The 18111-nt window shown below is 60.5% G+C and overlaps 1 protein-coding gene across 1 annotated transcript; it reads left to right on the top strand.

Annotated features, from left to right (window-relative positions):
- Window positions 1-16222: 16222 nt before the first annotated feature.
- LOC309680654 (UPF0500 protein C1orf216) lies at window positions 16223-17078 on the top strand (the record flags this gene model as incomplete). Its single annotated transcript, XM_082494326.1, has 1 exon — window positions 16223-17078. The coding sequence occupies exon 1, from the start codon at window positions 16233-16235 to the stop codon at window positions 17076-17078; it is 846 nt and encodes a 281-aa protein (XP_082350452.1). The 5' UTR covers window positions 16223-16232.
- Between the last annotated feature and the right edge of the window lie 1033 nt (window positions 17079-18111).

Below are 18111 nucleotides of genomic sequence, written 5' to 3'. Positions count from 1 at the left end.
AATTCTTGTCCCTAGGAATATGTTTCTTTCTACTGCTTCAGTGGTTTTAGTTTTGTTAGTTCTTAGACAAAACTTCCGTTGTCGTTGGCTTCGGGTGTGCCTATGTCAGTTCATTCTAGCGATTCTAATAATTAGTATAACTTGATTTGGGATGGGAGCTTGAGGGAAGAGAATGAAGGAAGAAAGGTCATTTATCACACGTTTCTTGAAGAACAACATAACTGACAGAAGATTTCTGAATATCCAATTAATTCTCTATGAGGGTGTTTGCACTGATGTGTAAACTGTACTAATTCAGCACAGCTTTACTGGGCGAAACCATTTGAAGCTGCAGAATTCAGCATCTTCTCTTAATTTTGCCAATGATGCCTGCCACTAGAGAGCAGCAAGAGAATACTCTTCCTTGAGCAAAAGGGGAAGGAAGAATGATTAAAGCCTAAACTATACTCTTGACTCAAGGGGAAATTCTTATTTTTCCACGATCTATGGCATTGCAAAGGGTTAAATTTATATGGACCTATAATTGCTACATTTTTGCATTAGAAAGTAGTAGCTTGAAGAGCACCTTTAGAGGGTTGGCTTTGTCCTAGTGGTCTTACTGGCCTTTCCTCAGCGTATGCCTGCCGCAACGATGGCATTTGTTTCGCTTTCCCTTCAGAATTTTACCTTCAAAACATGTTTTGCTTGTTCCAGCGCCGAGAGTAGAAAAAGTATTGTTGGGCCTGAAGATCTTCTAAATTGAAATATGTAGAATGGGAAGATTTCTGGCTACTGTTGTTCCGGGTTCAATGTCTCCCCCGCAATGACCTTTTAGGGGTTCAGGGTTTGCTGACCACTGCGGGTGAGCGCTACATCGTGCCCCGGGAATCCCTCGCAGGGCAGTGTAGCCCCCGCTGTGCTCTCGGGCGGCAGGAGGCGAGGGGTGAGTCCTGGAGGAGCTGAAATCTCAATAGCAGGAGGGGTTGAAGCTGCTGAGAAGCTGCTGCGGGTTTGGGCCTGACGCTCCCCCGTGCTCCCACCCCTCGTCCATCTCATCCCTCCGGCCGCCTCTTCCAGGGCTGACCCCCCCCACCTCCCGTCTGGCACATTACCTCAGCTTTGGCTTCTCATTTTCAGGTATCGATTCAGCTCGCCCCTCCTGGCACTGAGATGATGCCGCTGTGCTAACGGGGAGAAAAATCCCCCCCTGTTGCTGCTGGAAGGGCCAAGGGCGGTGTGGGGCTGGGGAGGAGAGGCTGCCGAAGGGCTGAGGCGGAGAGGGGTGACGGGGTGGGAAAGAGGGTCCTGCGCAGAGCCCTGGGGCGGTGGTGCATCCCCGCCTGCGCAGGAACGGTCTCTGCGGGGCCCTCCTGGCCTGAAGGAAGAGCTCCTTCCACTTCTCTCCCTGCTTGTCCCCTCTCGTCACACCTTGGGCTAACTCCGGGCAGTTACAGCTCCGGGTCGGGGTTGGTGGCGTTTGATTTTGGATTTGGATGAGATGCAAAAGTGGCTGCACCTTGGTAGGACGCCAGGGTTCTCATCTGTTAGGCAGCTATAAAAACTACATGTCTTTGTGCCTCAGTTTCCCTCACATGCACGAGGGGTGGGAGGACTAAAGCCTTTGGGATCGAATCGGATCGGATCCTCGAGTGCACTGCGGGAGCCTCGATGAGCGGAGCGCTGCTAACTATGCAATATTACCTGCCCAGTTTGCAGAGGGAATGAGCTCTTAGGAACCTAAATGGTAGTGAAGAAATTAAAAAAGAACTTGTAAGCAGAGGAAGGAAGGGCCCTCGCTCTGTGTTAAAGGTTAACATTGCAGACACGTTTATAATCATAGCTTTCACCACCGCACACCTCCTCGGGGGCTCAAGGCAGTCACTGAATTATGTTTTCTTTTCCCCCTTTTTTTTTCCCTTTTTGCCAAGAGACTGAAAGAGGGAGAGAAAAAAAACTATTTGTTTGTCTTGTCTAATTTAATTTATGTTATTTATCAAATAGACAGGTTATTTGGGAAACCAGATGGACCCAGGCTAAAATCATCTGTATTTCCAACATGTGAAAAATTGTCCGAGTGGACACATGAAAAGACGCGTGCTTTATGTTTTGTGTGTGCTTATCACGTGAGCTGCTGCACCTCATCTGTCCTGGACCTTTAATCAGTTGTCCCAGACCCAATATGAGGGTTAAAGGACAAAAAGACCCCCAGGCATCCACGCACGTGCGGATGGGGAGGGTGTCTCCTAGAGCAGCCCTGTCACTATTATTTACCCTCTCTGGCTCTCAGCCGATGCTTCGCTGGTGCATCCTTGCTCCAGGAGTGATGAATGGGGCACATTTTTGGGCCCGTGAAAACGTCTCCAGCACACACTTGGCTTTGGAGCGGAGCAGGTGATGCTTTCAGCATCTTGTTTCTTGTTTCCTTTGGGTTCTCCGTTACTAGGAAAGGAAACAGGAGGGCGCAGCGGCAGTAGGCAGGAGTGGCTGTAGTCTAACGGAAACAGAGTAGATAATTCAAGAAATAACAGAAATACTATATAAAAATATAGCAAATCGAGAGCCCTCTGTTCCTAATGCACTCCTTCCCTCCCTGGGCCTCTCCGGGCAGCTTCGAGGGGCCGTGCGTGGCTGGGACGCCCCGATTGCTGCTTTATTACCAAGAGCTGAGCCTGAAGCAGCCCCCGGTCACTGCGCTGCCTGCGCCCGGCCCCCGCTGCCCCGGGGCAGGAGCGGGAGCGGAGGTGGGGGGGCTCCTGGAGGCGCTGAGCCCGGCTGAGCTCATGACATGGAAAATAGCTCCGAGACTTGCAGTGGGGGTGGGTTTATGATGTGACCTGTAAAGCAAAAGTTTCATTCTATATTAACTATTAGTCATTAATATTAATTATAATGTTGCATGTGCTCCGTGTGGACAGCTGTTCAGTCCTTGGGGGTTATTATTTTCTCTTGTATCATCCAGAAGCCCAATTTATGGCTAACTCCAGCTCCGCTTCTCCAGGCAGCAGCGATCTGAACCAGCTGTAATTAAAGAAAACGACATAAAAGATTGCAGCGCAGGGGGGAGGGGTGAGAAGCAAATCTTACAGCTTTGCAAGAGATTAATTTTATTTTTAGCTAATATTTTTTTCTCTGCTCCTCAAGGCTGTTTTCATGCAACGTGCTCTGTGCTGCTTCCCTTACAGTGCCCCGTTGATTTTCAGTATTTGGTGGTGTTTGTGCACGTGGTGCTGGAGGATCGGTGTCCGAGAGGTGTGTTCCCTTTGGAGGGTGAGATGTGCACGTGTTTCACGTCTGTCCTCGCACCCACCCGGCACCCCAAAAGCCGCCTGCAGCATCCTGGCCCTCCCCTCTGCCGTGGGGAGATGCAGCGCAGCACCCAGGTGTCCCGCTGCACCCCGGCATGGCTGGTTGTGGCCGCTGTGCCATGCCGTGCCGTGCTTAGCGTCGAGGTCCTGGCGGGAGGGCAGCATGGGCCACCACGGCAGCATCTTTCTGCGCTGCCTAATTTCCAGCTGCCACAGTTCAGGGAGACTCGAAGCATAATTAACCACCGAGGTGCTAACGCCACCTCCCCGGCTGCTCAGGATGTGCAGAGGTGGTATTTCCACATTCCCGTTTTACACGAAGCCTGAAGGAGGGCTTTGAAAACCCCCAACCTTTCGCAATCAAACACCACATTGGAGAGAAAAAATAAAAAAAAAAAACGGCTTTTCCTTCATCCTCCTGCTCCCCAGCCCAGCGAGCCTGGATGGGGCATTTGGGAGCTGCTGCTTTGGGTGGCTTTTTCCCGGTCACAGCTCCCGGCTGGTGCGGTGGCGGGTGTGGGACGGTGCCACAACTCAATTCTTCTGCGGGGTGCCTCGGCGAGCCGCCCCGCAGCACCAGCCCAGTTGAGGACCCAGTTAGATATCTTTTTTTTTTGGCATCCAGGATATTTCCCATCCCGTCCCAGCTTCTGTGGCAGTGGAGTCGGGACCGCAGCCAACATCTCCCGCAGGATGTGCATCCTGGCTCCGCCAGCCATGGCTGTGGACACTTCAACCGAAGGCGATGCAAAACCACCCAGCGCACTGATGTAAAGAAGATAATTAAAGCAACAGGCAATTATACCTGCCATGTGTTGCTGATTTTGCATGACGTGAGGGTGATGCTCTCAGTACAAAGCTCTGAGTGTGGCGTCCGGCGGGATGAGCTCACAGGCAGAGCTGGCTGTATTTTGGTGGCCTTTGCTCCACCTGTGGGTTTGCTGAGCTTGGGTGATGTTCGGAGAAGGGATGACATGAGCCCCCGAGTATGATAACAGCTCCCGAGGTGCTGCTGCGGGGCTAAAAACAGCCCCCGGCCCGACCCGCCGCCCCCTCCCCTTCTGCTGGAAAGGGGAGAGAAAGGAAGGAAGGAAAGATTAGATGGGGTCAACGCAGTTGGCAAAGACCCCCGAACATCTGCAGGGGGCAAAGTGGGGCTGGAGGAGCCGGATCCGATACTCGTCAGCCAGCACCGAGGCTCCAAACCCTCGTGAAGCCTGGCGGCGTTGGGCTTCGTCCGTGTGCCGGCTGTGTCGTCTCTGCGGCTCCTGCTGAAAGCCCGTGAGTGCCGCTGCCGGCGTCTGCAGCTTGAAGGGAAACTGGAGATGCCAAAACAAACCGCGGTGCTGGTGATGACCCCGGTCCAGCAAGACCTCGGGAAACCGTCAGGCATCAAAGAAGGGCACAGCAGGGATGTGCCGGGGTTGGCACGGCCGAGGCTGGTGCCCGTGGGTGAGCCGGGGTGAGCCGGGCACCGGGTCTGCTCCATCAAGGAGCAGCCTCGTCCCTCGAGCTGTGCTGCGTTGGCCGTGGGGTATTTTTAATTCAAAGTGCGGGAACTCGACAGTAAGATCCACAGCCAAACTTTGCCAGCCGTGCTGGCATTCCCCTGGCAGGGGCTCGGCTGCGGTGTCAGCAGAGTTCCCGGTGCCCGCAGCTGCCAGACACGGGCGAGGACAGTGACTGGAGGGGGGGACGTGTCCCCACACCCCCCCTTGGGGCACCCCCTGAGCCCGGCACCAAACTGCCTCCCTAACGAGGGCACGGGGCCGGTGCAGCACCACCGCCCCGTGGTGTCGGCGTATACCCCGGCCATGGGGGACGAGCAGGAGGGGACATGGCTCCCCACTCTGCCCCAGTTCCCCCACAGCCCCCTGGGCTCTGGGGGTCGGGGGTGGCAGAGCCGGTGTCGCCGGGAGCCACACACGCATCCTGTGAGGGGAAGAGCAGTGCTCCCAACATCTGCTCGGCGTTTGTTTGTCTTTCATTCCCATTCCTGCCCTGCCTCCCCCCTCCTCTTTCATCCTTCCATCTGCACCCGCCTAAAAATAGGGCCGTGGCCTGACTTGATCTGCTCCTCGTCAGCCCTTTGTGACTTCAGTGAGACCCCGTCGGTGGCCTGGCGAGGGGGAGACGGGACCCGCTGGTGTCCCTCCAGTGTCGCTTTCCTGCCGTAGAGCGGCGACGCCGAGCGGCCGTGCCGGGGTCCCCTCACCCCCTGATTTTTGCTCCACGGGAGTGAACAGACGGGCACTGTTCCCCGCTGCCAGCCCCGGCCCATGCCGCTGCCGTGGGGATGCCCGCATCCCGCCGGGATGGACCCCGCCTGGTGCCGGGGCCGACCGCTCTCCCTCCGCACACCCGACCATGTGCTGCCGCCTTTTCTTTCTCCCGTTCCCACGCCGAGCCCCGGCTTTGTCCGGCCGACTCTCCTCGTCTCGGGCCGTTCATTTCAGATCCGCTTTGAGTTTCCTCCCCGCCGGCCCCCGCTCCGTGAAGGCTTCTCTTGTTCGAAGACACCCAGCCCCATGTCAGCCCCTGCATCCGTGCCTGCGCACGGCCCCGCTGCTGCGCCCAGGGCGGGGGGCACCGGCTGCCACCCGGCTTTGCAGAGGTGCCCACATGGCAGGGGAAGAGCAGAGGGGGTGTCCCCCAGCCCCGGGCTCCTGCGCCCCCCCCGAGGTGCCCGGGGCTGAGAGAGCAGAGCCACAGGGAGCCCCTCGCCGCCGGGCTGGGGCTGCAGCGGGACCCGGCTCTGCCCCATGGGCTGCTCCGGGGGTCCCCATGGGCTGCTCCGGGGGTCCCCGTGCCTCCCGCTCCCCCGTTGGGCTCGGCCCCCGAGCCCCTCCCGGGCACGGAGTTGGGTGAGCATCGCTTTGGCACTTCCCCGTGTCCCCCCGCCCCTTCCCCAAGTCACTATGAATAAATCATTGTTTTATTAAAGAGAAGCAGCTGCTTTTTTCCTTCTTCTTCTTCTTTTTTTTTTTTTTTTCTGACACTCCATCCGTACCCACGCGAGCCCTTTGGCACATGCTCGAACGCCGAAAGCCCCATTGAGGGCCCCCGAAGCATAGCAATTGATACACAGAGATCCCCAAATCCTATTCAGGGCCCGCTTTTCTGCACGAGCAGCCTCTAAACAGCTAATTCACTGCTCTTTTTGTCGCCGGGGTTAAGTGGTTAAGTGTGTGCGGATCCCATAAAAGGCCTTTACTCCATGAAAAGCTATATTTACATTGTAATCACCAAAGAACTGTTTAGGCAGTCAATAGCGGGGATAGAAAGGGGCAGCGCTGGTGGGGGCTCGGCGGCGTGCCCCTCACCTCTCCTGCTGATCCCCCCGGAGAAGGACTTTTGTGGGATTACGTCCCCCCGCGCCAGCTGCCGGGGGGCCGCGGGAGCCGACGCTCTTTGTCTGGGCGCGGAGCTGGGGACAGCCCGGGCACCCGACCCGCCGCGCGTCCCAGCCGCGGCACCCAGCGTCCTGCATCCCGGTGGCCCCGGCCCCCCCGGCAGGGATGGCACCCTGGGGTCCTGCCGGTCCTGGGCCCGATCCTGCACATCGGGGCCAGGGCCAGCAGCAGGACCCCCTCTCCCACCACCGTCCCTCCCGCATGAAGGGTCCGAGCCCCCGTTACGCCGTCATTATCTAACCTCCCGTCGTTATCAGCCAGGGTCTCCCCGGTACCCCTATGTGTGAAGTACGAGCTAAAATTATATCACTTTAACAAGATTAATTGAGCACAGCGAAGAATGGCACAAGCTAAATTAATTCACCGAGAGCGAGGCGAGGGCTTCCCTTTCCACCAGGAGCAATTTCCACATAATCAATTAGATGATGTTCCAACTGATATCCCCGTCGGGGAACGCGCCTGCTCTCCCCACGCGGGTGTGAATATTCATAACGGCCACACTTTAAGAGTAAATACAGTAGAAATCCCCCCGTCTCCCCCTGCAAGCCCCCGTGGGGTTTGCCCAGGAGGGACCAGCACCGATGTGGGCTGTGGGAATGGGATGCTGCATCCCACCAGGCACAGGGATGGGAATGGGGATGGGATGGGATGGGATGGGGATGGGGATGGGGATGGGGATGGGGATGCTGCTGCCACCAGCCACATGCTAAGATCCCTGTTGAGAAGCAACTGCAACCCATGCTGGTCCCACTGCAAACCGCGGGGACAGAGGTGGCCACAGCCCATTGGACATTGCCGCCAGCCCCTGGGTGCCAGAGTGGTGGTGTGTGGGGGGTGTGTGTGTGCCATCAGTGGGTGCTCCCTTCCCCCTGCTGCGTTTGTCTTGTCTGCTCCTGAAAAACGGAAATTAAAATGTTAAAATGTTTTTATAGTTATCAATTACACACACTGACTTTTTCTGGTGCCTAGTGTGAGCTTTGTGATAGAACAAGTTTAAAAGTGTTTTACTGCACCCTCCAGCCCTATGGAAATTGCAATTACGAGGCTGAACAGGCTGCTTAAGCAGAGGAGGCGAATTTCCCCAGTGGGCAAGAGACACCCACACCCCCCGCCATGGCCGGGGCTCTCGGCTCCAGGGCAGCCCGGACCATAACCTTCCCTCCAAAGGATCTGGGACACGGCTGTCTGGAGCTCCACGTCTCCCTGTGCCTGGCAGCACCACGGCTCTTTCCAGTGTCACCCTTTGCCCGGGCGGCATGGCCAGAGCCTGCGGCTCCGGCACCGGCACCGGCACTGCCCCATGGTCCTGCATCGCCGAGCCCGTCACATCATTGCGGGGCTTTGTTTTCCTTCTGCTTTGGCTCCCGCTTGGATTTTTCAAAGGCTCCGGAGCAGCGCGCGCCCTTCCTCCCCCGGCCAGCGCACATTGTTCAAATTAGTGCCTAAATGAAAGGATATTGTTGGTTCCTGTTGGGAGATAATAACCGCGGTAGCAGAGGGAATTTCACCCATGCAGAGAGAATTTGCCGGGCTGTTCCTGCCAGGAGAGCCCCTCGCCGGGGTCCGTCTCGCCGGGACCCAAACACGCTGATGGGAACGGACCCGCCAGGAAGCGGGGGTTTAGTTTATTTTGGCATGCCGCTCTAATTGCTGAAAACTCTGCTTTCTGACCTTAAAAACGTGCCACCGCTTCCCGTCCGGCACAGGGGCACCTGCAGCACGGTAGCGCCCGGCCGCGGCCGGGATTAGCACTGAACAGCAGCGGCTGCCGGCCGCCCGCTCACACCAGCCCTGCGGAAAAGCGCTCCTGTTCCCAAGTGCCCACGGGCTTATGGTTTTCCCTCTTGCTTTCCATCCCTCTTGCACGGCTTGGGGAAATCTGAACCCCTCACCCTGCCGTGGAAAAGGAAGAAAGAAGGGAAACGAGCCCAGCCCTGGAATTCCAGTGTTTCTATTTTTGTTAAAAAGCAAAGGATGTCAAGCAGAAGGAAAACGGCCTTTTTGGTTCAAAAGGCGCCTTCTGCTGCAAAGGCCTTTTCTGCTGGGGGGGACCTGGCCAGCACCAGCGCACACCCAGCGTCTCCCAGTGCCACACCGGGGCTGGCACCTCCGATGCGCCATCAGCATCGTCCCCGGCGATGGCATCCCCGGCAGGTGCCAGTGGGACCGTGCAGCTCACAGCAATGCAGGGACGAGCGTGGCAGCACCCAGTGCTGGTGCCGGTGCCGGTGCCGGTGCCAGTGCCGGGGGACGGGGCGGTGGGAAGCCCCCGCGGGACCCCGCTCCCCGCAGCCTGTGCTGGCCACATCGACACCCGGTGTGCAGAGCCCGTGTGCCGCCGTCCCACCTGGCTGCAACGTGGACGGACATTTAATTGTACACTCTGAATTTTAATTTTTTCAGCCAGTTTTGCTCCAATTGAATTTTAACAGATGTTTTGACTTGTTATAGGTGAAGAGGAAGCTGAGAAAAAAAAAACCCAACCCAAAGTGTTGTTTGATTAGAGCGTGTTCAAAGTTCTGCAGTGGAGCAGTTCCCACATCAGAAAATTCTGACTATGCGCAATCAAACATTTAATTTCCACGAACGCAATATAAGACGATTCCTTCAGGTTAGAATCTGTTACAGTTATTAATCAAAGCAGGGCAGCTGAAACCAAACCTTTTATCAAATATTGTGACAAAGGGATAAATTAAAGCATTTATGGAATGTATCAGATTTGTGTCCAAGACTGAAATTTCAAAATCCTGAAGTTTTCCGCGTTATGAAGTCCAAATGTGGAGCCTTTGTGTTTCAGGACAAGTGTGCAGCAGTTGGGGGGGTGCAGGGGGCCGCGCTGCTGGGACCCTTCCATCTGCAGGGCGGGAGGGGATGGTCCCAGCGCTGCGAGAGGGCTGCGCTGCGGGACGGGGTGCTCGGGGAGAGCGATGGACAGCGGTCAAAGAAAAAAAACCTACGCTGGAATGTACACCGTGATTTTCATCCCCGAATCCTCGCAGGCAGACAAATCCATCCGATGGTGAACTTGGGTTGTAGCCGGACTCGGAGAGCCGCTGGTCTGGGCTCGGGACGCGGCCCATGGCTGGAGCAGATGCGGGGACCCCCAGGCGGGGACCCGTCCCGCGGCGCAGGGAGGTGACACCGAGGGGCAAAGCCACCCAGAGCCACCGGCCGAGGTGGCGACCGCCTGCCCCTCCCCCTTCCGCTCCATTTCCCAAACAATTTCCTAATCAGACCTTTCTGTCTGGAGTTTATTAGTGATTCACAGGCCAAGAGGAAATGGTGATTTTTGGGTCCTGGTCTGATGGAAGGGGTGGAGTTGGCGTCAATATTCCCCTTTTGTAGCTCAGCAGCGGATAAAGCCCGGAGGAAACGTCTGCGGGACGCCAGCTTCGCTCTCTTGGCAGAGCACACCTCCCACACCAAGAGAAACCCTTTTTTGGGAGTCAGGAATGCCAAGAGGAAGGGGGCTTCTCCCCGGGCGCGAGCGGTTTGGCGAGGGGGGTCTCTCCCACCGCCGGGTGACGGGGCTGCGCGTCCCGGGGACAGAGCTGGGTCCCCATCACCGATGGCGTGTCCCTCTGGAGGGAGGTGCACACCTCCGCCGGGGTCCCCGGCCCCGCAGCCCCTTCCTCCGCCGCCTCCTCCTCCTGCCAGTGTCCCACCACATCCCAAGGGCTGATCCTCGGGGCTGGGAGCTGCTGGGGGGGGCGGGCTCTGACCTCCAGTCCCGTGGAAACCGTCTGGCCTCCGTGGGATTGCCGACTCCTCTGAAATCCAATCTGGCTGTGGATTCCTGGCATTTTTCACCAAATACAGCGCATCTGTCACTGCCTTTGATTCTGATTGAAATATAATTTGTTTTACAGGTAGATGGCGGGAGCGGGGACCAGCCCGGGCGCCGGCACTGGGGCTGCGGGGCAGGGGTGTGGGGGTCGCCCAGATCCAGCCCCCTCTGCCCCCTTCCCCTGTCTTTGAGTGGTGTTTTCCCTAAAGAGAAAACCCCATGGGAAATGCAGACGATGGGATGCCGCACACGAGGGCACCGCAGGGATGGGATGGGGCCAGGGATGGGGATGGGCACAGGGATGAGGATGGAGCAGGCCCAGGGCCGGGGCCGGGCTGGCAGCGATGCTCAGCTCCCGCTTCCCCCCTCGATGCCGGTGGCTTTGCCGGTCCCCCCCCGGAGAGCAGCGCCTGTGCTCGCACCGCCCGGGGTTGCTTTGCTTTGCCTCAGCCTACAAAAATGACCAGGATCGATGAAAATAAGAGCATTGTTTTTAAATTTCATGAGGCCAAGAGGACAAGCCCTTTAGAGCACCCTCCTCCTCCTCCTCCCTCCATCGGCAGCACCCGCCAGCGCGCCTGACGTGAGGTTTTCCAGCCCCAACCCCGCAGTCACGGGGCAGCGTGACGGTGTCGGTGGCTCCTGGCCCCACCGGCAACGTCGGCCGTGAAGCCTCAGCCGCGCAAAGCCCCCCGCAGCCAGGGACGGGGCACGGCCACGCAGCCCGAAGCCATCGGTCCACGGTGTCCCCCACGGCCACGTCTGTGCCCGGCTGACCCAACGCTCGGCCCCAGTTCCTGCCGGGTGCTGGGAGAGTGGCTCCCGCCCGGCCACCGGCTCCCCCGGGACCCCTCACCGCCCCCCCCCCCCGTCGTATTTACCCGAATGTGTTTACAATTACACCGCACGCCGAGCCGCCGGTGCCGCCGCAGCCGGGCCGAGTCAGCGGCGGGGCAGCGCGGGGTCGGAGGGCAGCACGCTGTTTACTTTAATTTCTCTGAGAGCTTTTTGGGAGATTTCCCTCCTCCGTTATTAAACTCAGATGAGCCGCTGGGGAGGTTAGGTCGCATGTGGTTCAGGGCGCTTTTTTCTTCTGAAATTTTTGCAACGTCTCACCCTTAACTCTTTCGGGGCGGGTTCCCCCGTCTCAGCACCGGGGGCCCGGGCTGGTGGGTAGGTGGCTCCTGGGTGCTTGGGTGTTTTCGGCCACCGGCCGAGCCCGTCCCAGCATCGCTGCGTGGCCAAGCACGGCCCCACCATGGCCATTGCCCCCGGTGTGCGCAGCCGGGCCGGTGCCCCATGCGGGACAGGGCGGGAGATGGGAACGGGTGGGAGCCCAGGGAGGGGAAGAATGTGGAAATCTCCCGAAAAAACATGTTTCATTTCCTTCTTGCGCCGCAGCCTCCTGCCCACTCACCTGCCCCCGCGCGCAGCCTCCCCACGCACCAGCGCTCGCTCGCTCTCCCAGCCCGAGCGCTGGCGTGCGCGCAGTGCACACACGTGGGCGTGCAGCGTGTGCGCGTGGGCACGCATTGCTGCGCGCAGTGGGCAGAGGGGCCGCAGGCAGGACCTGGGGAGGCGGCCGCGGGGTCCCTGCCCTCGCGCAGGAGGAGGCAGCCCCTGCCTGATGCCGAAGGCCCTTCCCCTCCCTCCGCCATCCTGGTCCCCCTAACCCATCCATACCCATCCCCGGAGTCTTCTTCCCAGCGGAGAGGTCGGGCACGGGGCCGACACCATGCGGGCACGGGGCCGAGCATGAGGGCTTCTTCTGGGACCAATTTTGTTCAAAGCCCGTGGCACGTTGCTTCGCTTAGTGGGACGCACGGCAGATGAGAAGCAGCCTGCCCCGCGCACACTGGGTTTGAAGGATGATTTCCACCACGGGCAGTGCCGGGCTCCCGTCTGCGGCGTTTCCCTGTGGCAGTGCCGGGTCTCTGCTGGGGCAAGGTCCCTGCGGCCATGGAAGTCCCGGGGTGCAAGGGGGGTCCTGCGGCCAGGCCACCCGCTGAGCCCAGGGGAAGGGTGCTGCATGCAGGGTCCCAGGGACCTGCTTTGCTGGGGGAATCTGGTGTCAGTGCCCTCTGGGGCGGCTCCGGGGGGTCACCCCAGCACCCTTCCCTGCTCTGAGCCCCGAGGTGCACTGCGCTTATCTCCCGCAGGACGCCCGGCTCCGAAATCCCAGCGCATCAGGTCCTGCGCTCAGTCTTCCTAAATGATTTTTAATTTCCTGGAGGGAGAGTTTTTAATTTATTTCTGGAACAAAGTGGGGGAAGGGGAGGGGAAGACAATTCCAAACCCCATCATTAAGCCTCCTCCACCTCCAAACCTTCTTTTTCCCCCTGCCCAAAAGGGATCAGCCTCCCCGTGCCCCTGTGTCCCCTCTCTCCTGCGCCCCGAGCTGGGGTTCCCCGCGGCCATCCCCGCTGGCAGCGCCCTCGGGGAGTGGGACCGCTGGGGCTGAGGGGACGGCTGGTTCGCGGGGGAACGGAGCTGTTTTCACTGCAAGCAGCAAATCCCTCCGGTCTCCATCAGACACAGACAACCCTGGGGGTGCTGGGCTGAACCTGAGCTGCACCAGTGCAAGACCAGCGCCAGCGAGACAGACCCCTGCAACCGCTGCTCCCGGCCCCTTCTGCCAACCCGGCACTGACACGGCTCATGCCATGGCCGGTATTTGGGGGATGAACCCCCCCAAACCGCAGGGTGTGTGGGGGGTGTTCCCGCCAGCGCCAGTGAAGCCGGGGCCGAGGCGCAGGAGGTTTGCAGCAGGCTCTGGCACGTCCGCACCCACCGGCCCCGCGGGAACTCCCGGCGTGGGGATGAGTAACGCCGAGAGAGGAGCAAACCCCGCTCCTGCCCCGTGAGCCAAACTTCGGCTGGACTTGCAGCTTCCCTCTGCTTGTTGAAATCTAAACCCGTGAAGAAAAAGGCCCATTTCAGCTGTGCCTCCTCTCAGCAAACCAGAGGAGAAGGTCCCCGAATGGATGAAGCCTTCCTCCTTGCTCTGGGTGATGGATATTTAGCTTTGCTTTGAGTTCAGGCCCCTGATGAGAGCGCCACACAAACCGGCACAAACACAAACCCTCAGCTCAAGGCAAAGCAGAGCAAAGCAGAGCTGAGCCCATTGTTTGCCCAAAGTCTTTTTTTCTTTCCTGCCCATTCACAGACGCTTCTGAGTCAGTTTCTGTCTTTCCTGTGCGACGGGAAGGTTTTGTTTCGGGCTTTCCCAGGAGGAGCGCCGCAGCCCGAGCGCCCCAGTTACAGCTCTCGGTCCCACCCCGATTCCCGGTGGATGGAGGTGCGGAGGCCTTTGGGGCTGGAGGAGCCCAGAGCAGGGGGGGCTGCTGAGGGGCCTCTCAGACGGATGGGAAGTTAAAAGAACTTATTTATCACTTGTGTTACTCCACTGCTCCAAACCATTGCAGTGTCACGGAGGACTATCTGCTCTTGGCATTTCTCCTCCACATCCCACCTCCCGTAGTCCAGAGCTCTGGAGAGGATCTTCATCCACCCTGAAAGCCCCTTCATCCCCTCCTTCCTCCTGGGGGGGCAGGAGGTGCCGAGCCCCCGGCGAGACTCACTGTGGACGGGGTGGGCTTGGGCTGCGGAGCCCGTGGGGTGACGGCGCTGTGCTCATGCCATCTCCACCCCAGAGATACCACGGGACGCTGGTGACGGCCACGGTGGGTGGACCCAGCAGGAGATGAGACCATCCCTGCTCGGGGCAGCTCTGCGGGTAACGGGGGTCTGCGGCACCCCGGCTGCCCCCACCGCGGCTCCCAGCCCCCGGGGCACCGGCCTCCTCACCGCGCGGTGCATCTCCCCCCATGGCCCCACAAAGCCTCTTTCTCTCCCAAAACACTCGTGGTGCTTCATGTGACGCCGGTGCCAGCCCGGCGCCCGTGGGAGCCGTTTGATGTTCCTGAGCCTTTTCCTTTCCCAGCGCGGCCGCCCCGGCTGTGGGCGAGGGGAATAAAGGCCCCATTGAGAGCGGTGGGTCCCACCGTCCCCCTCGTCCCCGCGGGGACCGGCTGAGGCTCACGGGACGGCCGGGGCCGGGGCTGGGAAGGAGTCGGTGTGTCCCACACCCCCGGGACGCACCCGCACGCACCCACCCGCGCCGGGGCTGTGGGTGGCGTGGGGTGGTGGTGTCTCCATCCCACGACCCCCTGTCCCCTCCGAGCCCCTCCTGCCCCTCCCCCGCCCGGGCTGACACGGGTGGGAATCCTCCCCTCCCCCCTCCCCCCCCCCCGTGGCGTGGGAGGGCTCTCCCGTGGGATGCGGCGGGCGGGGGTGGCCGGGGCTCTCCCCGCAGCATCGCAGCCCCGCGGGGGCGGCGGGCGCGCGCGGAAGTGCGGCCGTGACGCCTCCCCACGCGCGGCCGCTTCCGCTCCCACCCGCGGCGGCGGCGGCGGCGCAGCGAGCGCGGGGCGGCGGTGAGTGCTCGGGCCGGGCCGGGCCGGGGCGGGGGGCGGCGGCGGACGGGGACAGGGTGGGGACTCGGGGGGGGGGGGGAGGAGGGGGTGGCGCACCTCCTTCCACCCCCCCCCCCCCCCCCCCCCCGCGGGTTCCCGGCGCAGTGCGGCTGCGGGTGGGGGGTCTCTCCCCGGGGGTGCGCATCCTCCCGCGGGGCGCGCAGCCCGCCCCACGCTGCCGCGGGGGGGAGCGGCTCTACGGCGCAAACGGGCGGGGGCGGGGGTGGTGTGATGGAGGGTGGAGGGGGGGGATGCCAGGCCTGTGGCCCCCCTCCCTCTGGTGCCATCCTCGCCACTGCAAACGGCCCCTCTGGGTCTGCGCCCTCCTGCCGTGGGCGTCGGGGGGGGCTGCGGGTACCCCACCGGCTGTGGGGGACGCGGCCGAGGGGATGGGACCCGGGGGGGACATCTTCACGGCTCTGGTGGGGACCCCCCCTTACGGCTGCAGCCCGTGTCCCACCCCCCGAGCTGGGCACGCTGCGCCCTGGACCCCTCCAGCCTCTGCGCAGCTTTCCAGGGGTGAAACTGGGCCCCTCGATGGGTTTTCCCTCGTGTGACTCTTGTGAGCGTGTCCTCGCTGGGAGAGAGCTCGGGGATCGGCCCCCGCTGCCAACGACCCGGCACGAAACGTGGTGTTGACCGTCCCTTTTCTGGACCTGTCTGCGCCCGGTCCCACAGAGCAGGAAGCAGCCCGGTGGGGTTACTGGTTTGGGCACTGGTGGAGACCAGACCCGACCCACAGCCCGACGCAGAGGACGCGGCGGAGTTTGTGCAGAGCAGCCCGCGACGTCTCACCCGCTTAAATACATTTTATTGCTGTTGGAAAAGCATCTTCTACCAAGCTGCTCCTCTACCAGCGCTGGATGAGTTGCATCCACTGCCCGCAGAAGCGCTGCTGGAGCAGAGCGTGCCGCCTGCGCGCCTGCCCCTGCGCTGCCCTGCGACAGGCACCAAAGGAGAGCCGTGGAAGCGCGGGTTTGGGCTGGAGCGCACGAGGATAAGGGCTGGGTTGGGGGGTGCCTGTCCCGAGCTGCCGCACCAGGTGAGAAGTTGTCCCTGGGTGATGTCACGTGGGGACGTGCTGAGAGCAGCGGCCAAACGCCGGGAAAGGATGAGCCCATGACTCAGGTGCAGTTAAAGAGAGGCAAATAAAATAAGAGAATATTTTATTTCACTGCAGCTGATCAGAGTTGTGGTTGTGCCATCCCGCGTACGCCGCAGGCGCGTTGCAGCTCTGCCCCTCTCTCTCTCTCGCAGGCAGGAGACCGGCGAGATGTTTGCCATCTGCCCACTGGGTGCTCCAGCAGCAAACGGCCCATTCCGGCAGGGCCGGGGGGAGCCGACGCTGGGCACGGCCATGCCGGGGGCCGGCTGCGGGCAGGACTCCAACTCCAACTTCGTGGGAGAGGTGTGTGACAGCAACGAGAACTGGAGCCGGCCAGCGCCGGGGTCCCCGCCGCAGGAGGGCTCCAGCCAGAGCGAAAACACGACAAATCCGTCTGATAATCTGCTGTTATTAATGCAGAGACAGATGGTCCAGGGCCGGCTTAGGGATGCTGCCCCGAGCCTGGGCGCCGCGCGGCCGCGTCTCCCCGAGCCGGGGGTGCGCAGCCCCCCCGAGGGAGCGGAGGTTGGCGGGGTGGGGGGCCAAAATGCCGCCGCCGAGGAGCCGGCCGAGGGATGCGGCAAGTCCCCGAGCTCCCCCGTGGAGGACAACGGCTACGCCAGCAGCTCCCTCAGCATCGACAGCCCCGACAGCGCCTGCGGGAGCACCTGGGACCCTCCTGCCGCTGCCCCCCGCCCCGGCAGCCCACCCCAGCCGGGGGCGGCCGAGCCTGAGCCGGGGACTCTCTTCCCAGCGCTGGCGGAGGCTGTGCAGCACCTGCAGGACAAGGAACGCTTCAAGGAGCGGGAGAAGGAGAAGCACCACATCCAGCTGGTGATGTACCGGCGCCTGGCCCTGCTGCGCTGGATCCACGGCCTCCAGCAGAAAGTCGTGGACCAGCAGAACCGGCTGCAGGAGAGTTTCGACACCATCCTGGATAACCGCAAGGAGCTCATCCGCTGCATGCAGCACGGCCCGGCGTGCCCCGCCGGCACGGCCGCCCCCAGCCCCTGAGGTGCCGCCGGCGCTGCCCGGTCCCAGCCCTCGCCCTCCCGGCTGGCGCGGGGCTGGCGGCGTCTTGGTGCGGCACACCGGTGCAGAGCACTCGCCAGGCACCTGGGTGCCCACCCTGTCCTTCCCATCTCTCTCCAACGTAGCTGAGAGTCCCCGAAGCACTCATCTCAGTTTCCCCTCTGCACGGGAACTCGCGTCCCTGCACCGTGTCCCGCCGGTCTGGGCACCGTGGCGTGTCGGGCTGGGCAGACCTCGGGACCTTATGGTTTGCTGAGCCTGGGGTGACGAGGCTCAGCTTTTAAATCTAGTTTACAGTTCTTTGCATGAGCCCGGCTGAGCCGCGCGTGTGCCGGGGTGGGCGCTGCGGTGAGCTCCCGGGGCCGGAGCCGCCTGGCAGCGGGGGCCTCGGCACAGCGAAGCTGTTGAATGTCCCTGGGCAGAGCAGTTCGGCACGTGCTCGGGCACCAGCACAAGCCCACTTCATCCTCTGCATCGCGCCCGCACCGGTGCGCCCGTACGGAAACAGCTCAGCCGCCGTTAAACACTGCTCCCGCTTTCGGTGTGAGCAAAGTGTCCTGAGCTGTCCCGCGGGACTCGCCCCGGTGCACCGCCTATCGAAGCGCTGGTAAAAGCTTTGCAGATAAGATCTAAACTCATGCAGCGAGATGGAGAGAGAGGAAGAAAAAAAAAAAGTCATTCTGAAAAGCGACCTCAGAATGCTTAAAAATATTGGATTTGAATCAGTTGACACAAATTTATATTTTTTTTAGATTCAGTATTAGAGAAGAGTTAATTTAGATTTTACCTTACAGCCAGTGTGTATATGTGCACATCTGTCTGTCGCGGGAGATGCTTTATTTAACACGGTGCATGATCAGAAAGCTGCTTGCAAACTTGTGCTGCTGGTGTTTATATTAATTTATCATTTGAAAGCAAAGAGACTTGTTTTTTTCTAATCTACATTTTATCCAGTGAGGACTGCACACAGCATACAAAAGAACAGTCATCTTAAATAGAGATTAAAAAGGAGATG

This window comes from Vanellus vanellus (genome assembly GCF_965231255.1).
Source record: "Vanellus vanellus genome assembly, chromosome: 22".
Taxonomy (NCBI): Eukaryota; Metazoa; Chordata; class Aves; order Charadriiformes; family Charadriidae; genus Vanellus; species Vanellus vanellus.
The sequence above is the reverse complement of the archived record's forward strand: the minus strand, read 5'-3'. Positions and strand labels throughout refer to the sequence as shown.